The sequence below is a fragment of the Seriola aureovittata genome, chromosome 17 (assembly GCF_021018895.1).
Source record: "Seriola aureovittata isolate HTS-2021-v1 ecotype China chromosome 17, ASM2101889v1, whole genome shotgun sequence".
In the NCBI taxonomy this organism is placed as follows: domain Eukaryota; kingdom Metazoa; phylum Chordata; class Actinopteri; order Carangiformes; family Carangidae; genus Seriola; species Seriola aureovittata.
The window spans coordinates 6913709-6932589 of record NC_079380.1 but is presented as its reverse complement, the minus strand read 5'-3'; the positions used below and the strand labels follow the sequence as shown (position 1 = coordinate 6932589).

General features: G+C 40.1%; 2 protein-coding genes across 2 annotated transcripts; one reads left to right on the top strand and one right to left on the bottom strand.

Annotated features, from left to right (window-relative positions):
• Positions 1-3179: 3179 nt before the first annotated feature.
• si:ch211-214j24.15 (GTPase IMAP family member 8) lies at positions 3180-9850 on the bottom strand. The gene is made up of 4 exons (XM_056401885.1): positions 8576-9850; positions 7517-8227; positions 6692-7333; positions 3180-4814 (listed from the first exon to the last, which is right to left on the bottom strand). Exons 1-4 carry the CDS (start codon positions 9279-9281, stop codon positions 4045-4047), a joined length of 2829 nt encoding a protein of 942 aa, XP_056257860.1. The 5' UTR covers positions 9282-9850; the 3' UTR covers positions 3180-4044.
• A 2451-nt stretch (positions 9851-12301) lies between these two features.
• LOC130185135 (migration and invasion enhancer 1-like) lies at positions 12302-14140 on the top strand. The gene is made up of 4 exons (XM_056401429.1): positions 12302-12457; positions 12687-12784; positions 12933-13009; positions 13100-14140. The coding sequence occupies exons 1-4, from the start codon at positions 12429-12431 to the stop codon at positions 13181-13183; spliced, it is 288 nt and encodes a 95-aa protein (XP_056257404.1). The 5' UTR covers positions 12302-12428; the 3' UTR covers positions 13184-14140.
• Positions 14141-18881: the final 4741 nt, after the last annotated feature.

The following is an 18881-nucleotide window of genomic DNA, read 5'->3' as shown; positions in this document are numbered from 1 at the left end:
TAGCCAAAATCTGTACGTGAAATCGGTATCACTGTGAGGTTGGGAGTTCATGATGCAGACTTTCTTTATGGGCCGGGAAGGGTAGACAAGTTCAGCCCTCCTGCTGAGGTGCACTGGTCAACACTGTACCGTGTCCCAGACATTGCCCCGCAGGGACTTCATCGTATCAGAGCATGAAGGGAAGTGGAGGATGGATGATCTAAATCATCCCCTTCTTCCTTATTCTCCATCGCTGTTCCCAGCCCCTGCCCATCTCTCTGCCTGGCTTTCTTTTTCCACCTGGAAAAATAGCAGGCAGTGAAACGTGATACAGGGTGGCGGGTGGGGGGTCGTGCCGGTCGCTGCGCTGTCTCGCTAATGGAGATGGATGTGGGCTCAGAATTGTCTCCTGAACAGCCTCCATGACAGAGAGAGAGAGGGGAGATCCATTTCTCCTGCGCTTCCTCCTGGGCTGCAGAACTCTTTTAATGAGAGGGGAGGGCTGAGCACTCACGACTTGATTTGATAGAAGGAGGGGAGACCGTGGGATGAAGAACTGCAGAAAGCATGGGACAGCAGAGAGAAAAAGACGTGGTGAGATAGGAAAGAGAAAATGGGCAGAGGGAAAATGAGCAGCAGGAGAATAGAGTGGAGGAATAACATGTTGACAACAAAGGAAGATAGATGATAAGACAGGGGGGGTGAAGGAGTAATGATATTCAAAGAGGTATAATGCAAGAAGAGAAAGCCTCTGGATGAAGACTGACAGAGATGAATAAACCATGATTGCCTACAAATCACTCCTTTGCTATTATGCTCTCAGTAACTCCATCCCCGAAATGTTTCCATGCCTTTCCCGTATCCCCACATTTAAGATTTTTCTACCACAGTTATAACTGCATTTTGGGAGCTTTACACCAGGGTTATCTCTCAGAGTAAAACAACGCTGTGGATGATAAGAGCCATGAAAAGAAAATTTCACCTGCAGACGAAGCGGAGAAAACAAATTTCATTCAAATCTGCCTGTCCTATCAGTCACACAGTTGAGAAGGGTATCAGATCCGAAATAAATAAAGTTTCTCTGCATTTTTAATAAAGATACTCTCAGTATCTCAGAATTAAGAGATACTTTGTCAAAATGATGACTTTCTGAGTCAAAATGTAAACTTTTGGAGACACTACCAACTGTTACTGTGAGCGTGTTAGCATGCTAATGTTAGCATTCAGCTCAAAACACAGCTGTGTGTTCAGTGCCTTATAGAGATGCTAGCACCTGCTAGCAAACTTTTTCTTATTATATCTTAATTTGAACCTAGTATCTATCTATCTCAGTTTGACCAAAATGTTGAGATATACTTATGACTCAGTATCTTATTATGTTTGACTTAGAAAGTTGAACTTTCTATGTAATATTTTTGCATTCCCATGAGTATTTTTTCATTCAGCTAAATCAAAAGTGTAAAGCTTGGTTCAATTCACTGACATCACCTTTACATGATATCTGGTTATTGAGGTTTGAATTTTTCAAGCAGTTATCTCTCACCGCCATGTGGAGTCACTGACGTGCAGTTGCTCAATGCAGCTTTAATAAAAGAGATGGACACACAATGATGTTTCTTGTGAGGAATGAACACATCAGAGCAGAGCACAGACATAGCTAAAAATAGAAAATTGATGCTTTCAAATTTCAGATATATCACAGTTTTCACATCCAGAACAGGAAACTTGATCAAGCAACTTTACCTACATCAGAAAAATCTTTTTTGTGGGGACTTAAAGATTGGCCTTGACAGCAGTGGACTGTCACAGTGTTTACTCAGCCATATTGCTATTAGCCTTTGAATTCTGCAGCATTATGTGTCTGTGTGTGTGTGACTCACTTGAAAGCCCTTGATAAATCCTGGAGAAGAAAAGGCTTTGAATGGAAGAAACACAGATTCTCTATTTTCTCTACAAAGAAAATGGCTTCATTGACTTCCTGTTTTTAACCTCTGTCAGATTCCTGGAGGTGAGAGTATTTGGCTGTAGACTGGAAAAAGCACACATGTGAGTTCTCCTGAATGCAGTTAATATCAATCTATCAAGTGTGCAAGAAGCTGCCAGGCTGTAGGGAATCATTTGATATAAGGTGAGTGAGTTAACAGAGAAACAATTATCCACACCATAGTTAGTTTCTGTGTATATTCTTCAGTTTACTTTCTATCTCTATTTTCTACACCCAAGCAGTAAACAGGTGACAGTGATCTATTTTAACATAAAAAAAGTTTTTTCTTTTTTTGATCCTGTGTCTCCCTTCTTGTACGACTGTACAGATTCCCTCTAAAAGCTGTGTTTTGACTATTACAATACATGGTATTTTGACACCCTAAATGTGAGGTCAGACACTTGTGACCCGATCTTGGGTTGCACATGACGATCTCCATGAGATCATAACCTCTGTCTCCATATTTTTAAGTTCCTCATCCTCGGTTACTTCTACAGACACTGTGTTTGCAAATTCATGTAATGAGTCTCTGTTTTCACGGATTTTGAGGCTCTCACTTGAAATACTGTACCAGCTAAACCTTTTAAAGATCTCTGTATATTAATAATTTATCATATATGACAGACACTTACCAATATTTTGAGCTGAGGATAAACCTCTATGTAAGATGCCACACCACATTTATGGTCTTTGAATAATTATGGACCGGCCTCTAGCCTTCCACTCTTTTAGCTTTTTACTTTCATGCCTTTCCTGCAGGGATGTCAAAAAAAGAAATGGTTTTCTCACTTGACTGACTTGCACAGAGCCAGGACCTCAAACCCCATTGGGATGAAACTTTTGGATGAACTGCAACGCCGATTGAGAGCCAGGCCTAATGCTAATCGCACTAATGCTCTTGTGACTAAATGGGAGCAAATCCCTGCAGTCAGGTTTGAAAACCTTCCCACATGAGTGGAGACTGTTTCAGCAGCAGATTAATGCCCACAGTTTTGGAATGACATATTTAACAAGACGAATGGGTGTAATGTTCGGGTGTCCATATACTCTTCACATAATCTCATTTCTAATTGCTGTTAAAAGTATGCCAGGGTTGTGCTGAGGCTGTTTTCGATGTTCTGCTTTACTGCATTGTGTTAATGTGTTTTGCTTCTCCTCATATAATAGAATTATTAGAAACAGCATTTAGTACGAGCTCAAACTTTGCCTGAGAATTGGGTCACACACAAACAACTAATGCAATCTCAACAAAAAAAAAATATAAAAAAAAAAAAAATACTGATTTCCTCACATATGTGTGTAATGTTTAAGTGTCCATATACTTCTGGAAACTTTCCTTAGTGTATATGGTCCATATTGGAGAAAATGGGGAAAATTCAAAGTCTGGTTTCATTCTTTACTGTTTAGTCATGGAGTAACTAACCATCAAACTCACTTTACTTAATCTATTTCAACATGTATAAGAAAAACAAACGTATTGTGGTGGATCGGTGGACACAAGGATACAATAATATGCAAAACCCACCCTTATACAGCACCGCCCCCTTGTGGAGAAATATCATAACAAAACTACACAGAGGTTCTGAGACTTTTTTACTAATGTAACCACAGTGCAGAAATATTCTGTTACAAGTAAGAACCCTGCATTCAAAAGGTACAAGAGTATAATCATAATAATGTATGTTATATTACTGTTAAATGATGTATTGATGTGTATATCATTTTAATGTTGCAGCTGGCAGTGTGTGGGGCTTGTTTTAACTACATTGTGAATTTCTCACCAGGGTTCAATGAGGTTTTATCTTATTTTATTAACCTATAAAATATATCATAAATCATGCTATTTTGCAGTGTTAATGCGAATCTGCGAGAAAACTACAGTTATCAAATAAATGAAGTGGAGTAAAAAGTATATGCACCTGATGATTAGAAGTAACAAGCGGCAGAGAATGAAAATAGGCTACTCAAGTAGATTGCAAATACTTCAAGTAAAATACTTGAGTAAATGTACTTACTGTAAAGTTAAATAACAATTTATACTATCTTACTTCCTCCATCTTTGATTCTTGATTTCTCTTGTATCAACATGTGTGATTGGGGTCTTGTTCACTCTTGTCTCTGAGTTCCTGTATGATCCTCCAGCTGTGCTCCACACTCTCCCTCAGCTCAGACAGATCGCTCCTGATCTCCTCAAGGAGCTCCAGCTTTGAGAGTTTTCTGTCTATGGATGAGAGCACTTCCTCCTCTCCAGCCTCCCAGACCGCGGTGTCCTGCTCTGTGGCAGGAGAGTCGGGCTCAGTCGGCTGGAATGGCCCAATGGTTTGTTCCCACACCATCTCAAAGTATGCGTCTATAAATGCTTCCAGCTCCTCCAGGCTGCTGTCCCCCCACTGGTCAATCAGCTGCTGCAGGCCTCCTGACTCAGTGAGCTTCCTAAGGGTCCGTTCTCTCAGGGCAGGATGGCAAAGGGAATGAACATTCATGACATTTTCCTCTGTGAGCATCCTGTTTTGTGCTGGAGGTAAAATCAAAAGCATTTTTGGATGTGTGGGTGAGAACAGACGCACCTGGCTTTCACCGTTCAGTGTCAGGCTGCTGTGAGGAGCATCAGCAGGGAACCAGCTGGGCAGATTTACTGTTAATCTCTGTTGGCCTGCAGCAGTCCACCTCAGTCGTCTTTCACCAGAGAGCATCGATGATAAGATGGACACGAAGCTGTCTCTGTCCAGGGTGGTGAGTGCAGTCCGTCCTCCTGCTCTTACTACTGGTGCTGCCACTATCTGACCATCAGCACCTGCACCTCCACAACAGTGTAGTGATGTTTGTGTTGTGGAAGAAGCCGATTCAGTCGCTGTAAAGGAAATAATAACAGTGATGTGATTTCATGGGAGCCATAAGAATTCCAGCCTATCCTTAAACAACCACCTCCATCCATCCTAACATATAAACCTGTTTCTCTTTTACCAAGAGGGTTAAATCCTCGTTTGAACCATGAACCAGATTTTATTTGATCCCTCCCCATGTTCAGTGGCGGGTTTATATACGGGCGACATGGGTAGCCGCTATCAGATAGTGCCCTTCTATTTCTGTACAGAACTAATGCAATTAGTAAAATTAGTCACACCAGGAAAAACTACCAAATAAACCACAATTCATTCATAATACTGTGAAATCGTAAAGAATAATAAACTAGTCTGCACACCACCACGTGTGTATATAAATACATATATATGTATATTGTTTGTCTGTGTGGGTCATTTACTTTCGTTGATAAACTAACGTGTAAAATTGGAAAAGAATTGGATAGTCTCATAGTGTCGCGTTGCTTCATTCCACGTGAGAGTCTATTGAAACGAGCATGGCTGTGAAAAAAAAAAGGGGGGAAAAAAGAAAACTTCCTGCTGTAAATATTTTTGACTCATTTCAATCAAGAGAACGTGAATTAAGTTCGTGAAAAATAATTCTGTATGAAAATGTGCGTAGAATCCTGCGCGTGCACGGTTTCAGACGTGTGAATTTTTTGGTGCGTACGCATCTTTCCAATTTCGTGCGTACGCCACGTTTCAGTATGAATTCTACGCAAGGCTTTGGTACACGAGGCCCAAAGTGTCCTCCTCTGTTAGCTGAGCCCCACCTGCTGCAGGTGAGTCAGGGTCAAAGTCTGAGAGTTGAGAGAGCTGAAGCTGGCCCAGGCCTCTTCAACCCTGAGGCGTCGGATCTAATCTGAGCTCGGACGACATGAGGTACATTACACAAGTGAATATAAGTGCGTGCGCGTGTGTCTGTGGAAACACAATAAAAACCTCAAACGCTGCATCAGAAATGGACTCTTTCTATTTTTTTCACTTTATTTAGTTATTTATGATTGTATATAATTGGTATTTATCATTTATTTGTTTTTTTAAAGTTATTATAATTTGTTATAAAAATATTTTCAGTAATATTTTAGCAGATTAACAGGAAAATTATCCGAATATTTGAGAACTTTAACAGAGATATTTTCAGAAATATCTGCAGGATTAACGGTTTGTTTTCAGGAATAATATCACATTATTATAGAAATTTACAGAAATATTTTCATACAGACTGCAGTGATTTTACACCTGATTTATTATATTTGATTTATTCTATATTTTTATTTTATTTATTTATTATCTTCTCTGTCTCTCTTCTGTTTTAATTAGCATAAGATAACAAAATTAATTTTTGAATATCTCACTTCAACAAATATATAGAAATATATATATATATATACAAACATAAGACTCTTTAAAATCATGATAAAAAAGAAAAAAAGAAATATTTCCAAATACATCATTATCATGTTAAGTGAAACGATGAGTTTGTCTTTTGGTGTCTATATTGTATCTGAATTTTAGAGCTGCAATAGGAAACAGATGCTCTGACACTATTTCCCAACCTTTCTGGCTTGTGACCTCTCAAAATGAAGTAATATCTTCTTGTGATCCTTGGTCATTGATCACATGTGTATTGCAAGTCATTTGATAAGCGATTGTTTTGATAGTGGTCTTAAGAGATGATCCAGTAATTCTCAGGAAATAAAATAAAATATTAGAGAAAATTCAGAAAAATAAATGTAATTAACAATAAAACTAAAGGGGTTTTGTTTCTGAATTGTCTCATGACCCCTCAGACTTGTCCTGTGACCTTGGGGAAATCCCATCTCTGGAACCACTTCTCTAAAACAAGCAGTTTAGGTTTACTCACAGTCACAGGACACATTTAGATCCTTCTTACACAGAATCGCTGCGTCTGGCTCCTGCTCTTGTGCTGCAGAGACACGCTTCCACATACGGTCACCTCTGTGAAGAGCCAGCCTGTCTTCAACCAGCATCTCCTCCATCAGTTCAATCAGCTCATTAACCTGAGCCCCATCCCCCCGGTGTTTATTGTCCAGGACATGATATCTGTTGCCACACTTCTCAACAAGCGTCCGCAGCGGCTCGCCTTCACTCTCGATGCGCTGCTCGATGCTCGTGTCGCCCAGCCAGTCGCCGTAGCTGAACAGGACCACAGCTCTTCTCCACATCTGGCCTCCTCCTGCCTCCAGCTGTTTCTCCAAGTCTTCCCTGTGGGTATCTTTGAATGAGGAGCTCATGTTAACAACTAGAAGGATAGCACAGGATGAAGGAGCCATGAAGAGGTCAGAGGTCACAGAGAAGCACCCTGGTGTGTCTAGCACTGTAACCATCTTGCTGCTGATTTTGCCTCGTTTTTCAGTGCAGGAAGTGGTTTGGCTGTCAGTGTCGAAGCACTCTCTGCTCAGGATGGTGTTTCCACATGAGCTTTTGCCTGTTCTCCTGCCACCAACAAGCACTATCCTCATTTCTGGAAGAGGGTTGAGCTTCTCTGTTGGAAAGAAGTTTGACAGCTCTATTAGAAACATGGCAAACAAACTTTGTCCAGTTGAACTGTGTCCTCAAATCCAAACAGAAAAGAACATCTGATCAGTTAAATTAAATATTGTTTATTAAATAAGTGAAACAGCGTCATGCTGACAGTGCTTATCGCTTTTAAATGTGGTTAACTCACCCAGCTGAGACCTCGCCATCTGCCTTTGTTTCTCCTTCTTCATCAGTCTCTCCTTGGCTCTCTCCTTCTCTCCTCTCATCTTCACCTCCAGCTGTTCCATCACATTCCTCTCTATTTCATAATATTGGTAACTGTTGCCCCCAGTCAACATTTCTTCAATCTTACCAATCAGATCTCTGACTTGAAATCCATCTCCTTTAGTTTTATTGTTCAGGATGTGATACCTGTTGCCGCATCTTTCACAGAGCCACCGCAGAGGCTCTCCCACGCTCTCTATGTACTGCTCAGTGGTCGTGCCTCCCAGCCAGTCCCCGAAACCAAACAGCACGATGACACGACCCCAGATGTGCTCACTGATCAGCTGGAGGTGCTGCTGCGCTGCTCTCCTGTAGGTTTCTGTAAAGGCTCTGTCCACACGGATCACCAGCAGGAAGACATGAGGCCCTGGAGGACAGCAAGACAAACTGACCACCAGCTCCCTCTGGTCAAAGATGGTACTCTCCTCACGGAAGTAGTTCATCCACCAGCCTGGAGTGTCCACCACAGTCAGCTGTCTCCCAAACACCACTCCTTCTCCAACCTGACACTGAGCTGTTCTCCTGAGTGGCTGGGTGCTGTCTCTGCCCAGGATTGTATTCAGTGCTGAAGTCTTCCCAGAACCCTTTGCTCCCACCAACACAATCCTGATATTGGTAATGGGTCGCAACCTCTCTGAAAGAATCAATGTGGAAATACAGAGCAAAGGGAGGTTTTTTCAAGTTGCTTCAGTGTTTATTCCGACTTACATTCAATATATTTTCTATGTAGCATGATGATTTGATGAGGAGCCTACTAGCTGTATATACATTTTTAGCCCGTAGCATATCTTTTACTTCCATGTAGCTACAGTATGAATAAAATAAATGTAACTACTGGAATTTGCATTAACAGCAAAGCAAATTATGGCTGAACAAAGAAAAGAGCATCAAGTGAACATCTAAAGACATTGTAGAACTCAGCAGTGTTTGAGACAAAATGTCTTTGTGAAGCAAAACATTTAAAAAATGATAATTATCTCACCTTGCATGAGAGCTCTGTGTTTTTTCATCCTCAGAAACCTCTGCTGAGCTCTCTCCTCCGCTCGTCTCTTCTCCTCTGCAGTCGCTTGTAAAATGTTTTCCTGCATTTCAAACACTCTGTTTCCATTTTCTGTGACAAGTTTCTGTATCTTCTCGAGCAGCTCTGTGATTTCAGGATCATCGCTCAGGACAACACTGTGACACCTCTGACTGCACTTCTCCCTGAGCCAGCGGACAGCCTTTCCCTCTGTTTGTACATGCTCCTCTGCTCCTGTGTGTTTGGACCTGTCAGCAGAGGTGAAGACAACCATGCAGTGACTCCACACCGTCTCACCCAGCAGGGCCACGTGCTCCTCCACAGCCTGCCGACGCTTCTCTGAGAAGGCCGAGCTCGCCTTGACCGTGATCAAAAATACATGTGGGCCTGGTGAGCATAGAGAGACGCTACTCATGATCTCTCTCTTCACCAGCTCGGATGTGTCCTGAGCGCTGAAGTCGCACCACCAGCCGGGAGTGTCCACCACGGTGAGCCACCGTCCCGCCACCATGCCCAGCCTCCGGGAGCAGGAGGTCCTCTCTTTGGTGACAAACTCCTCTTTTCCCAGGAGTAAGTTTCCCAAAGAGCTCTTTCCAGAGTTTCTGCCACCAAGAAGGACGATCTTTAACTGTGATGTGCACCAGCCACCCCCTAAAGAAGAGAAATACATCAGGTCACAATTAGGAAAAGAGGACACAAGGATGAGAAGGTTAATATTAAAGCTACATCACCTAAAATCAAATTCCTTGTTCAAATGGGTTGATACATTCTCATTTGAGCAGGGACAGATCAAAGTGCATTCATACCATGAGCAAACAATGAACAAAATGTAACCCTGAAACATTTACTCAATTAATCCATTAGTCAATGTAATTGGCCACAGTGTTGATAATCCATGTTTTATTCAATCTTTAAGAAAGAAATCACTGGTGTCAGCTCTTTAAATGTAAATATTTTCTAGTGTTTTTTGTCTTTTATGATAGTAAACTGAATATGTTTGAGTTTAAATGTCTTTGACAGAACATTAAGCAATTTGTTAATAATCCATTGATTAAATAATCTTAAAGCAAAAACGGCAAAACCGCTCAAGCTTCAGCTTCTTAAATGTGAATATTTGGTTCTCTTTGTTTATTATGATAGCACATTGAATATGTTTGAATTTTAATATGAAACCTGTGCTGATTGATTCATCACTTAAGAATTTCAAAGCAAAACTTCACTTGTTCCACTTTCTGAAATGTAAATATTTTCTTGGTCTTATATGAAAGTAATTTGAGGATCTTTGGGTTTTCTATGTATATATATATATATATATATATATATATATCAGATTGACTTTAATTAATGGCCTTTTCTTTACTATCGTCTGACAATTTATTAACAAAACAGTTAAACAACTAATTGAGAAAATAATCAACACATAATTTAACAATGAAAATAGAAAAGTCATAGCCCTGAGAAATGTAAATGATAGGCCCAACAGATTCTATTTTAAACATATTAAACAAAATCTAATATAACATTATTAAATCCTTAAAACATATCACACTTGAAAGAATGATTTGACAATGAATTACAGGCTGATCAATAAAACTACAATGCACAAAAATTGCCAAATTAAAGTAAAAAAATATTAAGACATTTAAAATTATGACACTGAGGACTCCTATTACTAAGTGATCATTTGGGTTTTCATAACAGTGTCTTTAAAAGTGAAAAGTAAGACATAATCATGGGTGTAATGAGGTTATTATAGGTCATCAGAAATTAAAACTTACACGGTGACAGCTCACTGGTCGCCATCTCACGTTCTGTGTTTGTCTAAAAGTTGGTCGATTTTAAAATAAACATTGTGTCTTCATGTCACGTCCGTGTTTCCTTGTTCTTTGAGCAGAAAGTTTTCTACTGAAGGAATGATAGCAGTAGTTTGTGTTTTATGTGTTTATGAGTCTGAAGGTTGTCTGTAATGAGTAATCAGAAACACATGCAGTGGACAGTAAGAACCACACCTCTCAACAGCAGGTCAACAGTCCACTCTGAAGAAAAACACAAAGAGTGTGTGAGGCATTTATCATTTACCACACACACACGCACGCACAGATAGACAGATAGAGACAGTTTATTTTGTAAAAACACTGACAGACTATTCTCAATGTAACATAAAACAATAAAACACTTTCTGTACTATTTTAATTTGGATACTTTAATGCAGGACTTTTACTTGTTATAGAGTATTTTTATATTGCAGTATTGCCACTAATACGTAACTATATCAGCTTACACATGACTGTTTTTCTAAGGCACATTTTGTTATATTTTATATAGCTGGGGACCTTTACTATTAAATGCATTTCTTTCATAATCATGCACATGTATAGGAAGGAAAAAAACACACAGAGCAAGAAAAAGACAAGGAGGAGGCTGGGAATCTTGGAGGACAATGATCCAGATCCACAACATCTGGAATGAGGCACCAATAGCACCACAAGGTGGAGTCTGTTGCCCTGGACAAAGTCATTCGTAGCTGATTGAGATGGTTTTTTATACAAGAGCCTCAAAACAGTTAAAAGCAACATCCTGTTTGAAGGTTAAATCAGAAATAGACTTGTAGACTAAGGCAAGACACCCACCTTTTTCAGCAGCAGAGCAACATGGACATTGGTATACTCAGGTGGGGAGGCTATTTGCTGGTGTTTAATCATAAGAAAATATTTGGTTTAAGCTATGTTTGTCTTTCCCATAAATATATCTGATATTTCCATATTATGCTGAAGAATGAAATCATTTATCATTAGGCTTCAGTAGATAATGATCTGACATTTATAAAAACTAAATTTAAGGATCTTGTTGAGTTTTCAGTAATTGGCCAATTTGTAGAGCTACTAGTAGATAATGAGTTTATTGGAATAAGAAATCTCTTTAATAGAACATTTTGGTGGCCTGTGAACGCTTGGTGGTAGTCACTTCACCACAAGTGATAGGAATGATCATTAGACTTTTGTGCTTCATTTATTTAGGGAAATTGTGAGTAATACAGTGTGGGAGGGAGGATGTCTCTCCTTTTTAGACTTGGCTGTCAATCTGAAAGTCAGCCCACTGAGTATTTCCCTGACTGGAAATAACTTGATGTAAACACATCTCTCTGGCAAACTCAAACGTCTGCAAAATGAAACTTCTGGCCCAACATATTCCTGGGTCCTTGGCCAGAGTCCTGCCCATATACTTCCACATCTGGGCAGATTCCAGCTGTTATTGTCTGACAGACAGAAGATTTTCTGTGTGTGAGCCAGAACTGATCCAGATGTGGAAGTGGCATCTGACAGTCGTGCTGTATATAGGCCAGAGTCTGTGTATACTGGGAGAAAAAAAAGCATGTGGCTAATGTATGGGCCAGATTTGTTAAGCTTTGATTTATAACTGCTTTATCCTCACATTATTGGAGCCAACATGGATAGCAACAATGTTAATTAAATTAGTGGTGAAGTGTGCCTGGGTTCCGTGTGTCTCCCTGCTTGTTGTTAGCCTCTAGGTCAGAGGCTGTGACAGTACTATTACTATTCATGTTAGACAGCTACAGAAAGCCTCTGTCCTCTGTGTGTCACCAACGACAATTTGCTCCAGGAAATGTAAAACAGTTTAAGGTATTTGTGCCTGCACTTTATCTTTGGTTTCGGTGTGAGTAAATGTCAGCTGGTGTGACTGATGTGGTACGCTTTAAACTCCGCCCCGCTCTCCGGCTCAGCGTTATACAAGCAGCAAACGCACCATACACTTAACCGAGCCCGGAGCCTGTGACGAAGCCTGAGCAACAGCAGCGATGGGGGTGAAAATTATAGTGGAATACTGGTACTTATATGGTTTTATTACATTCATTTGCTTTTTGTTGAGTTTCCAGCCAACTTGTGTCTGTGTTCGTCCCATAGGCCTCATTTTAAAGGAGGTTATCACTGTAGATTAGCCAGCATTAGCATCATTAGCTCACAGCTAAGATAAGCTTAGGTGACTGGGCAGCACTGGTTGTAGCTTCAGAAACACAATGACTGCTAAATGTTAAATGTGTTTGTTTTTCCTACAGTGGTGGATGAGGTTACGAGCCCCGCTATCGGGATCTCGCCTCTGTTGTCAAGGGTGAGTTTCCCGAAGCGGATGTTTCAGGCGTCGTGGGAAGACAGGGTAAGTATTATTTTAACTCAATGAGGCAATAATTCAACTTGGATCCAGGATTTGTATGTCTGGTCTGACCTTTATGTGAAGCCATTTATTTCTGGATCAAAGATCACCCCAGAAATCTAATCTTATCTCCTTTTATTTTGTACCTCAGGCAGCTTCGAGATTGAAATCAATGGGCAGCTGGTCTTCTCCAAGCTTGAGACTGGTGGCTTCCCTTATGAGGATGATGTGAGTAACATAGACTTATACCCATACCCATAAAATACAAACCACAGCAATAACAGTCTCTGATTTGTGTTGGTCTGTTTCCTGCTACAGGTCATGAATGCAGTCCAGAGTGCCCAAGATGGGAAACCTGTGCAGAAGATCACCAAAAGCCGCGCACCATGCGTCATCATGTAAACCTCCCTCCGTCCTGCTCTAACATCAGCAGCATCGAGACAGGCCAGTGCAACTGTAAACTGCCAAATGCCACCTCTGGTTTACCCCAACCTTATTAAAACAGACTGGGGTAGAACAAATCCAACAGAGATGCACTACGACCACTAGCTACTTTCTCTGATGCATATCACCAAACTCTGCTCTGCTGTCTGGCTCCTCTCTCCGCTCCCATAGTGGTGCTCCAGGCTGTTAATGATTACTGTGGCCTAAAGTAATAAGGGTTGTGGTATGATGAATCCTTTCCTGGAATTCCCTCCTTATAGGAGCAGAGACGGGGAGAAGATGTCGCAGAGGGGTTTGAGTTGGAGGGAGCTCACTTTTATTTTCCTACAGCCTGATTGCCTAATTGTTGTTTTATTTTTTGTTCTATGTCTTAGTTGTTTTAGTTTATTGATCTCAGATGCAATTACCACTTTTCAGTGAATGCAAGGACAGTACAAAGGAATTGCACATATATTTTAATCACAAAGGGAGACTCTTGATATCTGCCTCAATTCCGGTTTATGCTGAATAACCTGTTATTATAGCATTTGTATGAGCATTCGTAATTATTTCAAACACTTGGAGTGCTAAACAATGTCAGAATTTGTGGTAGGTAAAGAAACATTAAGATTACAATAGTTTTCTATCTTTATGCATTTCAAACTGGAATATGTTAAAACATCTAAATGAGTGATTGTAATAGTTTGGAGCAGCTGAGCTCTGCCGAGTGTGTGGTCTGACTCTGGTTTTAAGCTCCTCTGTTGTTTGAACTGGTACTTGTACTAGAGCAACCATCGGCAGTGCTTCTGAAGACCACCACCCACTGGTCTGTCAGCTCACTCTGATTTGATGTCAGCTCATTTTCCACTAATCATTTTGCTTTGTTAACTCAGATGTCCAAACTGTAGACTTTGAATAAAGGTAATGGTTGTTTAATTGCTCGTTTGTCACTTTTTCATGACACCACAGAGTCTTTTCCTGTTTTCAACACACTGTATAAACTATATGCATGATTACCTCACAGTTGCATACAGACACAAAAGGTACAATATTACACTCTTTGCCCAAGCTCTTACCTGGTTTAACAACACCACTGTATTTTCTTCAAATTCCTAAGTGGGTGTGGTAATGGTGTGCTATTGTGAGTCACAGCTGCTCTTTTGGGTATTATGCACTGTTGACATGATGTGTCTCTTGGTAATGTTTACCAGCAACTAGCAACTAATTAGTAGTACAGGTTAGACAGGTTTTTCTGTTTGTTGTGTTGGCAGTTATTTAAGTTCCACACATAACATACTGACACTTCAGACAATAAAATGAGAAACTTTGAAGTCCTGTTGTTCCGTAATTTGTTATATAATCTTTAACTAAAACTCTAATTAACTGCTGGAGAAACACCAACAAAAAACAAACACTTGATGACTTTTCAGTGTTACAGAACAGAGTAAATAAGGGTTGCAGCTGAACTTTATCATGATGAGCAGACCAAAAAAAACGTATCATTTAGTCACAGTCATGCAGGATCTTGCCTCACTGTTCACACTAAGGGGCGCCAAATTCAAGAAAGAGTCACATTTTTGCTTTTTGGCTCTGGGCATCCCCCAGCTCAGAAAGAGGAGGGTGCCACACTGAACTCAAGAACAGAGAGAATTCAAATGAAGAGATGAATATGTAGTGGTCTGAAAAAACTGCTACAACTATTGAGGCTGTTTTTGCATTCTGTTGTTCTGTCAATTGGTTTTATGTAGTTAAAGTTATAAGATTTTTGGGGGAGTTTGTAGTATGTGCTGTAGTTTCAATTCATATTGCAAATACATGCTGCAAGCATTACTAACCTCTCGAAATTGTTGTAATTTTGCTTTTTCTCAACTGAGAACATGCTGAAACATCTCTAGGTATATGGTCAGAGACCATTGAGCACACAAATCAGATTCAGGAATTGCACATACAAAGTGAGAATCACTAGTATCTCATCACTGAAATTATATAAATGTCATTATAAATAAAATATGATCACAGCCGGTCTATGAAGAATAAACATGTATTAGCATTCTGACTTAAAGAATTGTAATAGTGGTTAAACTGACTTTTCTGTTTCGCTGCAATGAAGTAGGAATGACCCACACTGCATTTACTACTTGTTAATGGATGGTACATTGTGTGGTTTGGTGTGTTACACTACAACTAGGTGGGTCTTTGGTGCTGGCTCTGGCTCTGGCTCTCAGTGATAACTCACAGCAGCCTGGTTGTTGTAATGCTGATAGAGCCGATGTGTGCTGCCTTACACTCAGTCCTCCAGTAAGCGGTTTGAAAATGTCCAGTGCCTTTAAAGAGTATTGAAGTCTTACCTTCCAGTTATGGCTATATTTACTTTTAAATCAATAGACTGCACACAACTGATCTCCATTTAACTAAGTATGTGACCAACTGGCTGCACCAGTGATGATTTAGGCATATCCTATTAGTAAGAGGGGGAATACTTAAGCAAACAAGTATTTGATGTTTTATATTTTTTAATGAATTTAGATCACTTTGACGTTAAAAGTTATTTTCTCTGTGAGAAAAAGCCTAAATAGATCTACTTTGATTCAATGTTATAAGACGACTAAACATGAAAACATCCAGTGAATGGTTGAGTAGTTTTTATTGATACCGTTGCCACGTGAATTTGGTGGTTTGTGATTGGTCGACTGACATTTTAGATGACTCCACAGCATTATCAGCTACAAACACTGGCTTATATGTCATTATGTATTTCAGCCAATTAGATTTCCCTCTCATCTCTTATCTTCTTGTTGTTGCAGGTTCTTACCAACTTGGGTAAAAGTCCAAATCACACTCTGTCCACATGTCTTGTGCTTCATATATAGGTGCTTTTATGTTATATCCTTCTAAACTGGGTTGTTATGCGGTATTCTGTTGATTATATGCTTTGTCATTCTACACATTTATTTCTAATCTTGCACTGTGCAAAACAGAGTTCGGAACCGTCTTTATTTCAGTCTACTATCTTTAAATTCCCCCAAATAATGTGTTAACACTAAAGCTTATGAAGATGCTATATGGAGACTGGGAGTGTCTCTACACTGTATGTTGCGACACATGGACACGGCAGATAGCTTCCACCACTGGTGATAACAGTCCTGTGCCACACTGTTTTTAGCAGGGGCCCACTGTCTCTCACTGTGGGGTGTATGTATGTAATTTCTTTGTGTGATAACTGTTACTATGGCGGGATTGCAGCAGTTGAGCATGTGGAGCATGTTGAGATTTTTGATTTCTATTGACATGATATAATTTGTGTCATGGTGCCTTCAAGAGAAATTCAAACAACTCTGATAAACACTTTTCACCCTCAGGTCAAAATTTTATTTTGTCCAATGTTTTGGTTGATGATCAAATACATGTTTTATACATCTCTGTAAAACTAATGACATTCCTAAGAGCCTCAGCTGTACATGGTAAACACTGCAGCTGCTAAACATCACCATGTTAACACGGTCATTGTGAGCATGTTAGCATGAGGACATTACCAGTACGGTCTTACGGAACCACTACCATGTAGCATGACTCTTAGGCTGTTTTTTTTTTTTTTTTGGTTTAAACATTTTACTGTGACGTTCTTCACGCATAGCCACACTTACAAACCATCTGTTGAAATTTAATCAATAATTTAACAGATGATGTGATATACTGCATGAATATTTTTTGGGTAGAATGTGATGACACTGATGGCACTTTATTTGAACGGTAAGCACTGTGCATTGTTCCTAAAATCAACATGTACTTAAAGCTTTTAAGCAAACAACATTAACATGTCAGTCATGTTAGTGTCAGCATCTCAGGCTCATTGTGTAGCTCATGGGGACTAAAACTCAAATCACATAGATTGGAGGTTAGACGACAAAATGGAAAAGTATAGTTTGACCCCACAACTAACATCTACCAGAGATGAGGAAAGGTTCCTTTGTTTTGTGGAATTGTTTTCAGAGTTCACATGACTTCCACAAAATCTCCATTTCTACATGCATTTAACAACAGACGCACGTGTATGTGCAGACACAAATTGATTCATCCATGCAGCAAGTCATGATGTCTCACTGAGTCATGTGGCCTTGTTGAAAGTGCAGGCTGAAACCACTTATCAATAACATAGTGTTTGATTTCACTGACAGAGTGGAGGCTGTTGTCTGTGAGAGCCACAGCCTTCAGGGATCATCATACATGTGCTACTGTCTGTCCTGCTCATGCCTGTCTTTGAAGCTATGTTAGATTTTGACAAAACAGATCACACTGACTCATGTGTGTTTTCTTGGGTTCCAGTTTTGTGGTACAACATCCTTTAGGCCAACCCAGAATACTGTTCTCCCCAACTGTGGCCTCCAACCAGGATGTCCTCAGGGGATATATTTGAGGAGTCATAAGATGATTCAAGGGATACCTAATAACAGTTATGTTGTAATTGTTGTATTTATTTCAGTCTGACCTTTCTCTCGTTTTGTTTTGTTCCTTATGAAACACTTTATACTTTCAAGTCTTCAGGCCTTAAAAAAATCTAGTTAAACAGCCTGAGAGGGTTGAACTGCTCATAACTCATGTCCACAGATAGTGTTTAATTTTGGCTTAACAGTAGATGTAATTTATTGAGGCCCATGCTGAGAAATGATAAATAGTCTGTGTACTGTATATAGTGCTTTTTTCTACCTTAAAGGACAAAGCAATTTGCAATCTGCCTCACGTTCACCCATTCATACACGCAACAGTGGCAGCAGAGTTGCCATTCAAGGCACTGGCCTGCCCATTGGGAGCAACATGGGGTGCAGACTGTATTGCTTTAACACATGGACATGGGGGCCAAGGGCCGAGGGCCCGCTCTACCTCCTGAACCCCAAGAGTGAGTAACCACTGGTCTAATGTAGAATATGCTGCACTGATATCTGTCAGAAAAGAGCTTGGATATTCCTCACTATCAGCTGTTGCAAAGAATCAAAGGTCACTTTGAGAAGTGATTCTGCTCCCAAAGCTGGTGGGAATTTTTGCTCTCTTTATTAATTAGCAATTAACTGAGTTCAAGTGATCAACAGTGTTCTGGATTTTTTGGTTTCTGCTCAGTCATTTTTTGTTGCTACCAAACTGTGATTTAAGGTATACAAGAAATGTATCTGCTCACTGCATTAGAAAAAAAAATCATTCTCATGTTAGTTCCTAAAATCTACGGAATTGAAATAACTTTCTGGAGAAGCAACAAAACAAAAACAATTAAATGCCATAAGCTTAAAGACTTAGTGGCCACCTTGACAGTTCTTCACATGTTTTGGGAAGGTCTCAGTACAGCCTCATAAAAATGGTGCTCACATTTGTACAAGGATTAATCAAAGCCCCATTGCAGGGCCTGTGAACTCAGACAACAGTATTGATAACCAGATTTCTTTGTTCAATTTGTTTTGTTTTATTAACCTCTGATGTTTTCCTCTGTCACCAGTCTGCCCTGCAGCCCCGTGTCAATATCTGTCATCAGCATGGGCTGGGCCACCAGCATCCAGCTCCACTCAGCTGGACGAGATGTCTCACCCTGTTGCGACCATGCCACATGCACTAGAGACAAACCAAGTGAGCTTCAGGGCTGAAGTGAAAAAAAGTTTAATGAGTTTATCACATCACTTTCCTCTAGATGATC

What these genes read in the sequence shown, in the direction of transcription:
- si:ch211-214j24.15 (XM_056401885.1), bottom strand. Translation starts at nt 9,281, where the DNA reads ATGTATTTCTCTTCTTTAGGGGGTGGCTGGTGCACATCACAGTTAAAG. An exon ending in GATGGCGAGGTCTCAGCTGG is followed by an intron (nt 7,334 to 7,516) that starts GTGAGTTAACCA and finishes TCTTTCCAACAG; the next exon opens with AGAAGCTCAACCCTCTTCCA. An exon ending in TCTAAATGTGTCCTGTGACT is followed by an intron (nt 4,815 to 6,691) that starts GTGAGTAAACCT and finishes TTTCCTTTACAG; the next exon opens with CGACTGAATCGGCTTCTTCC.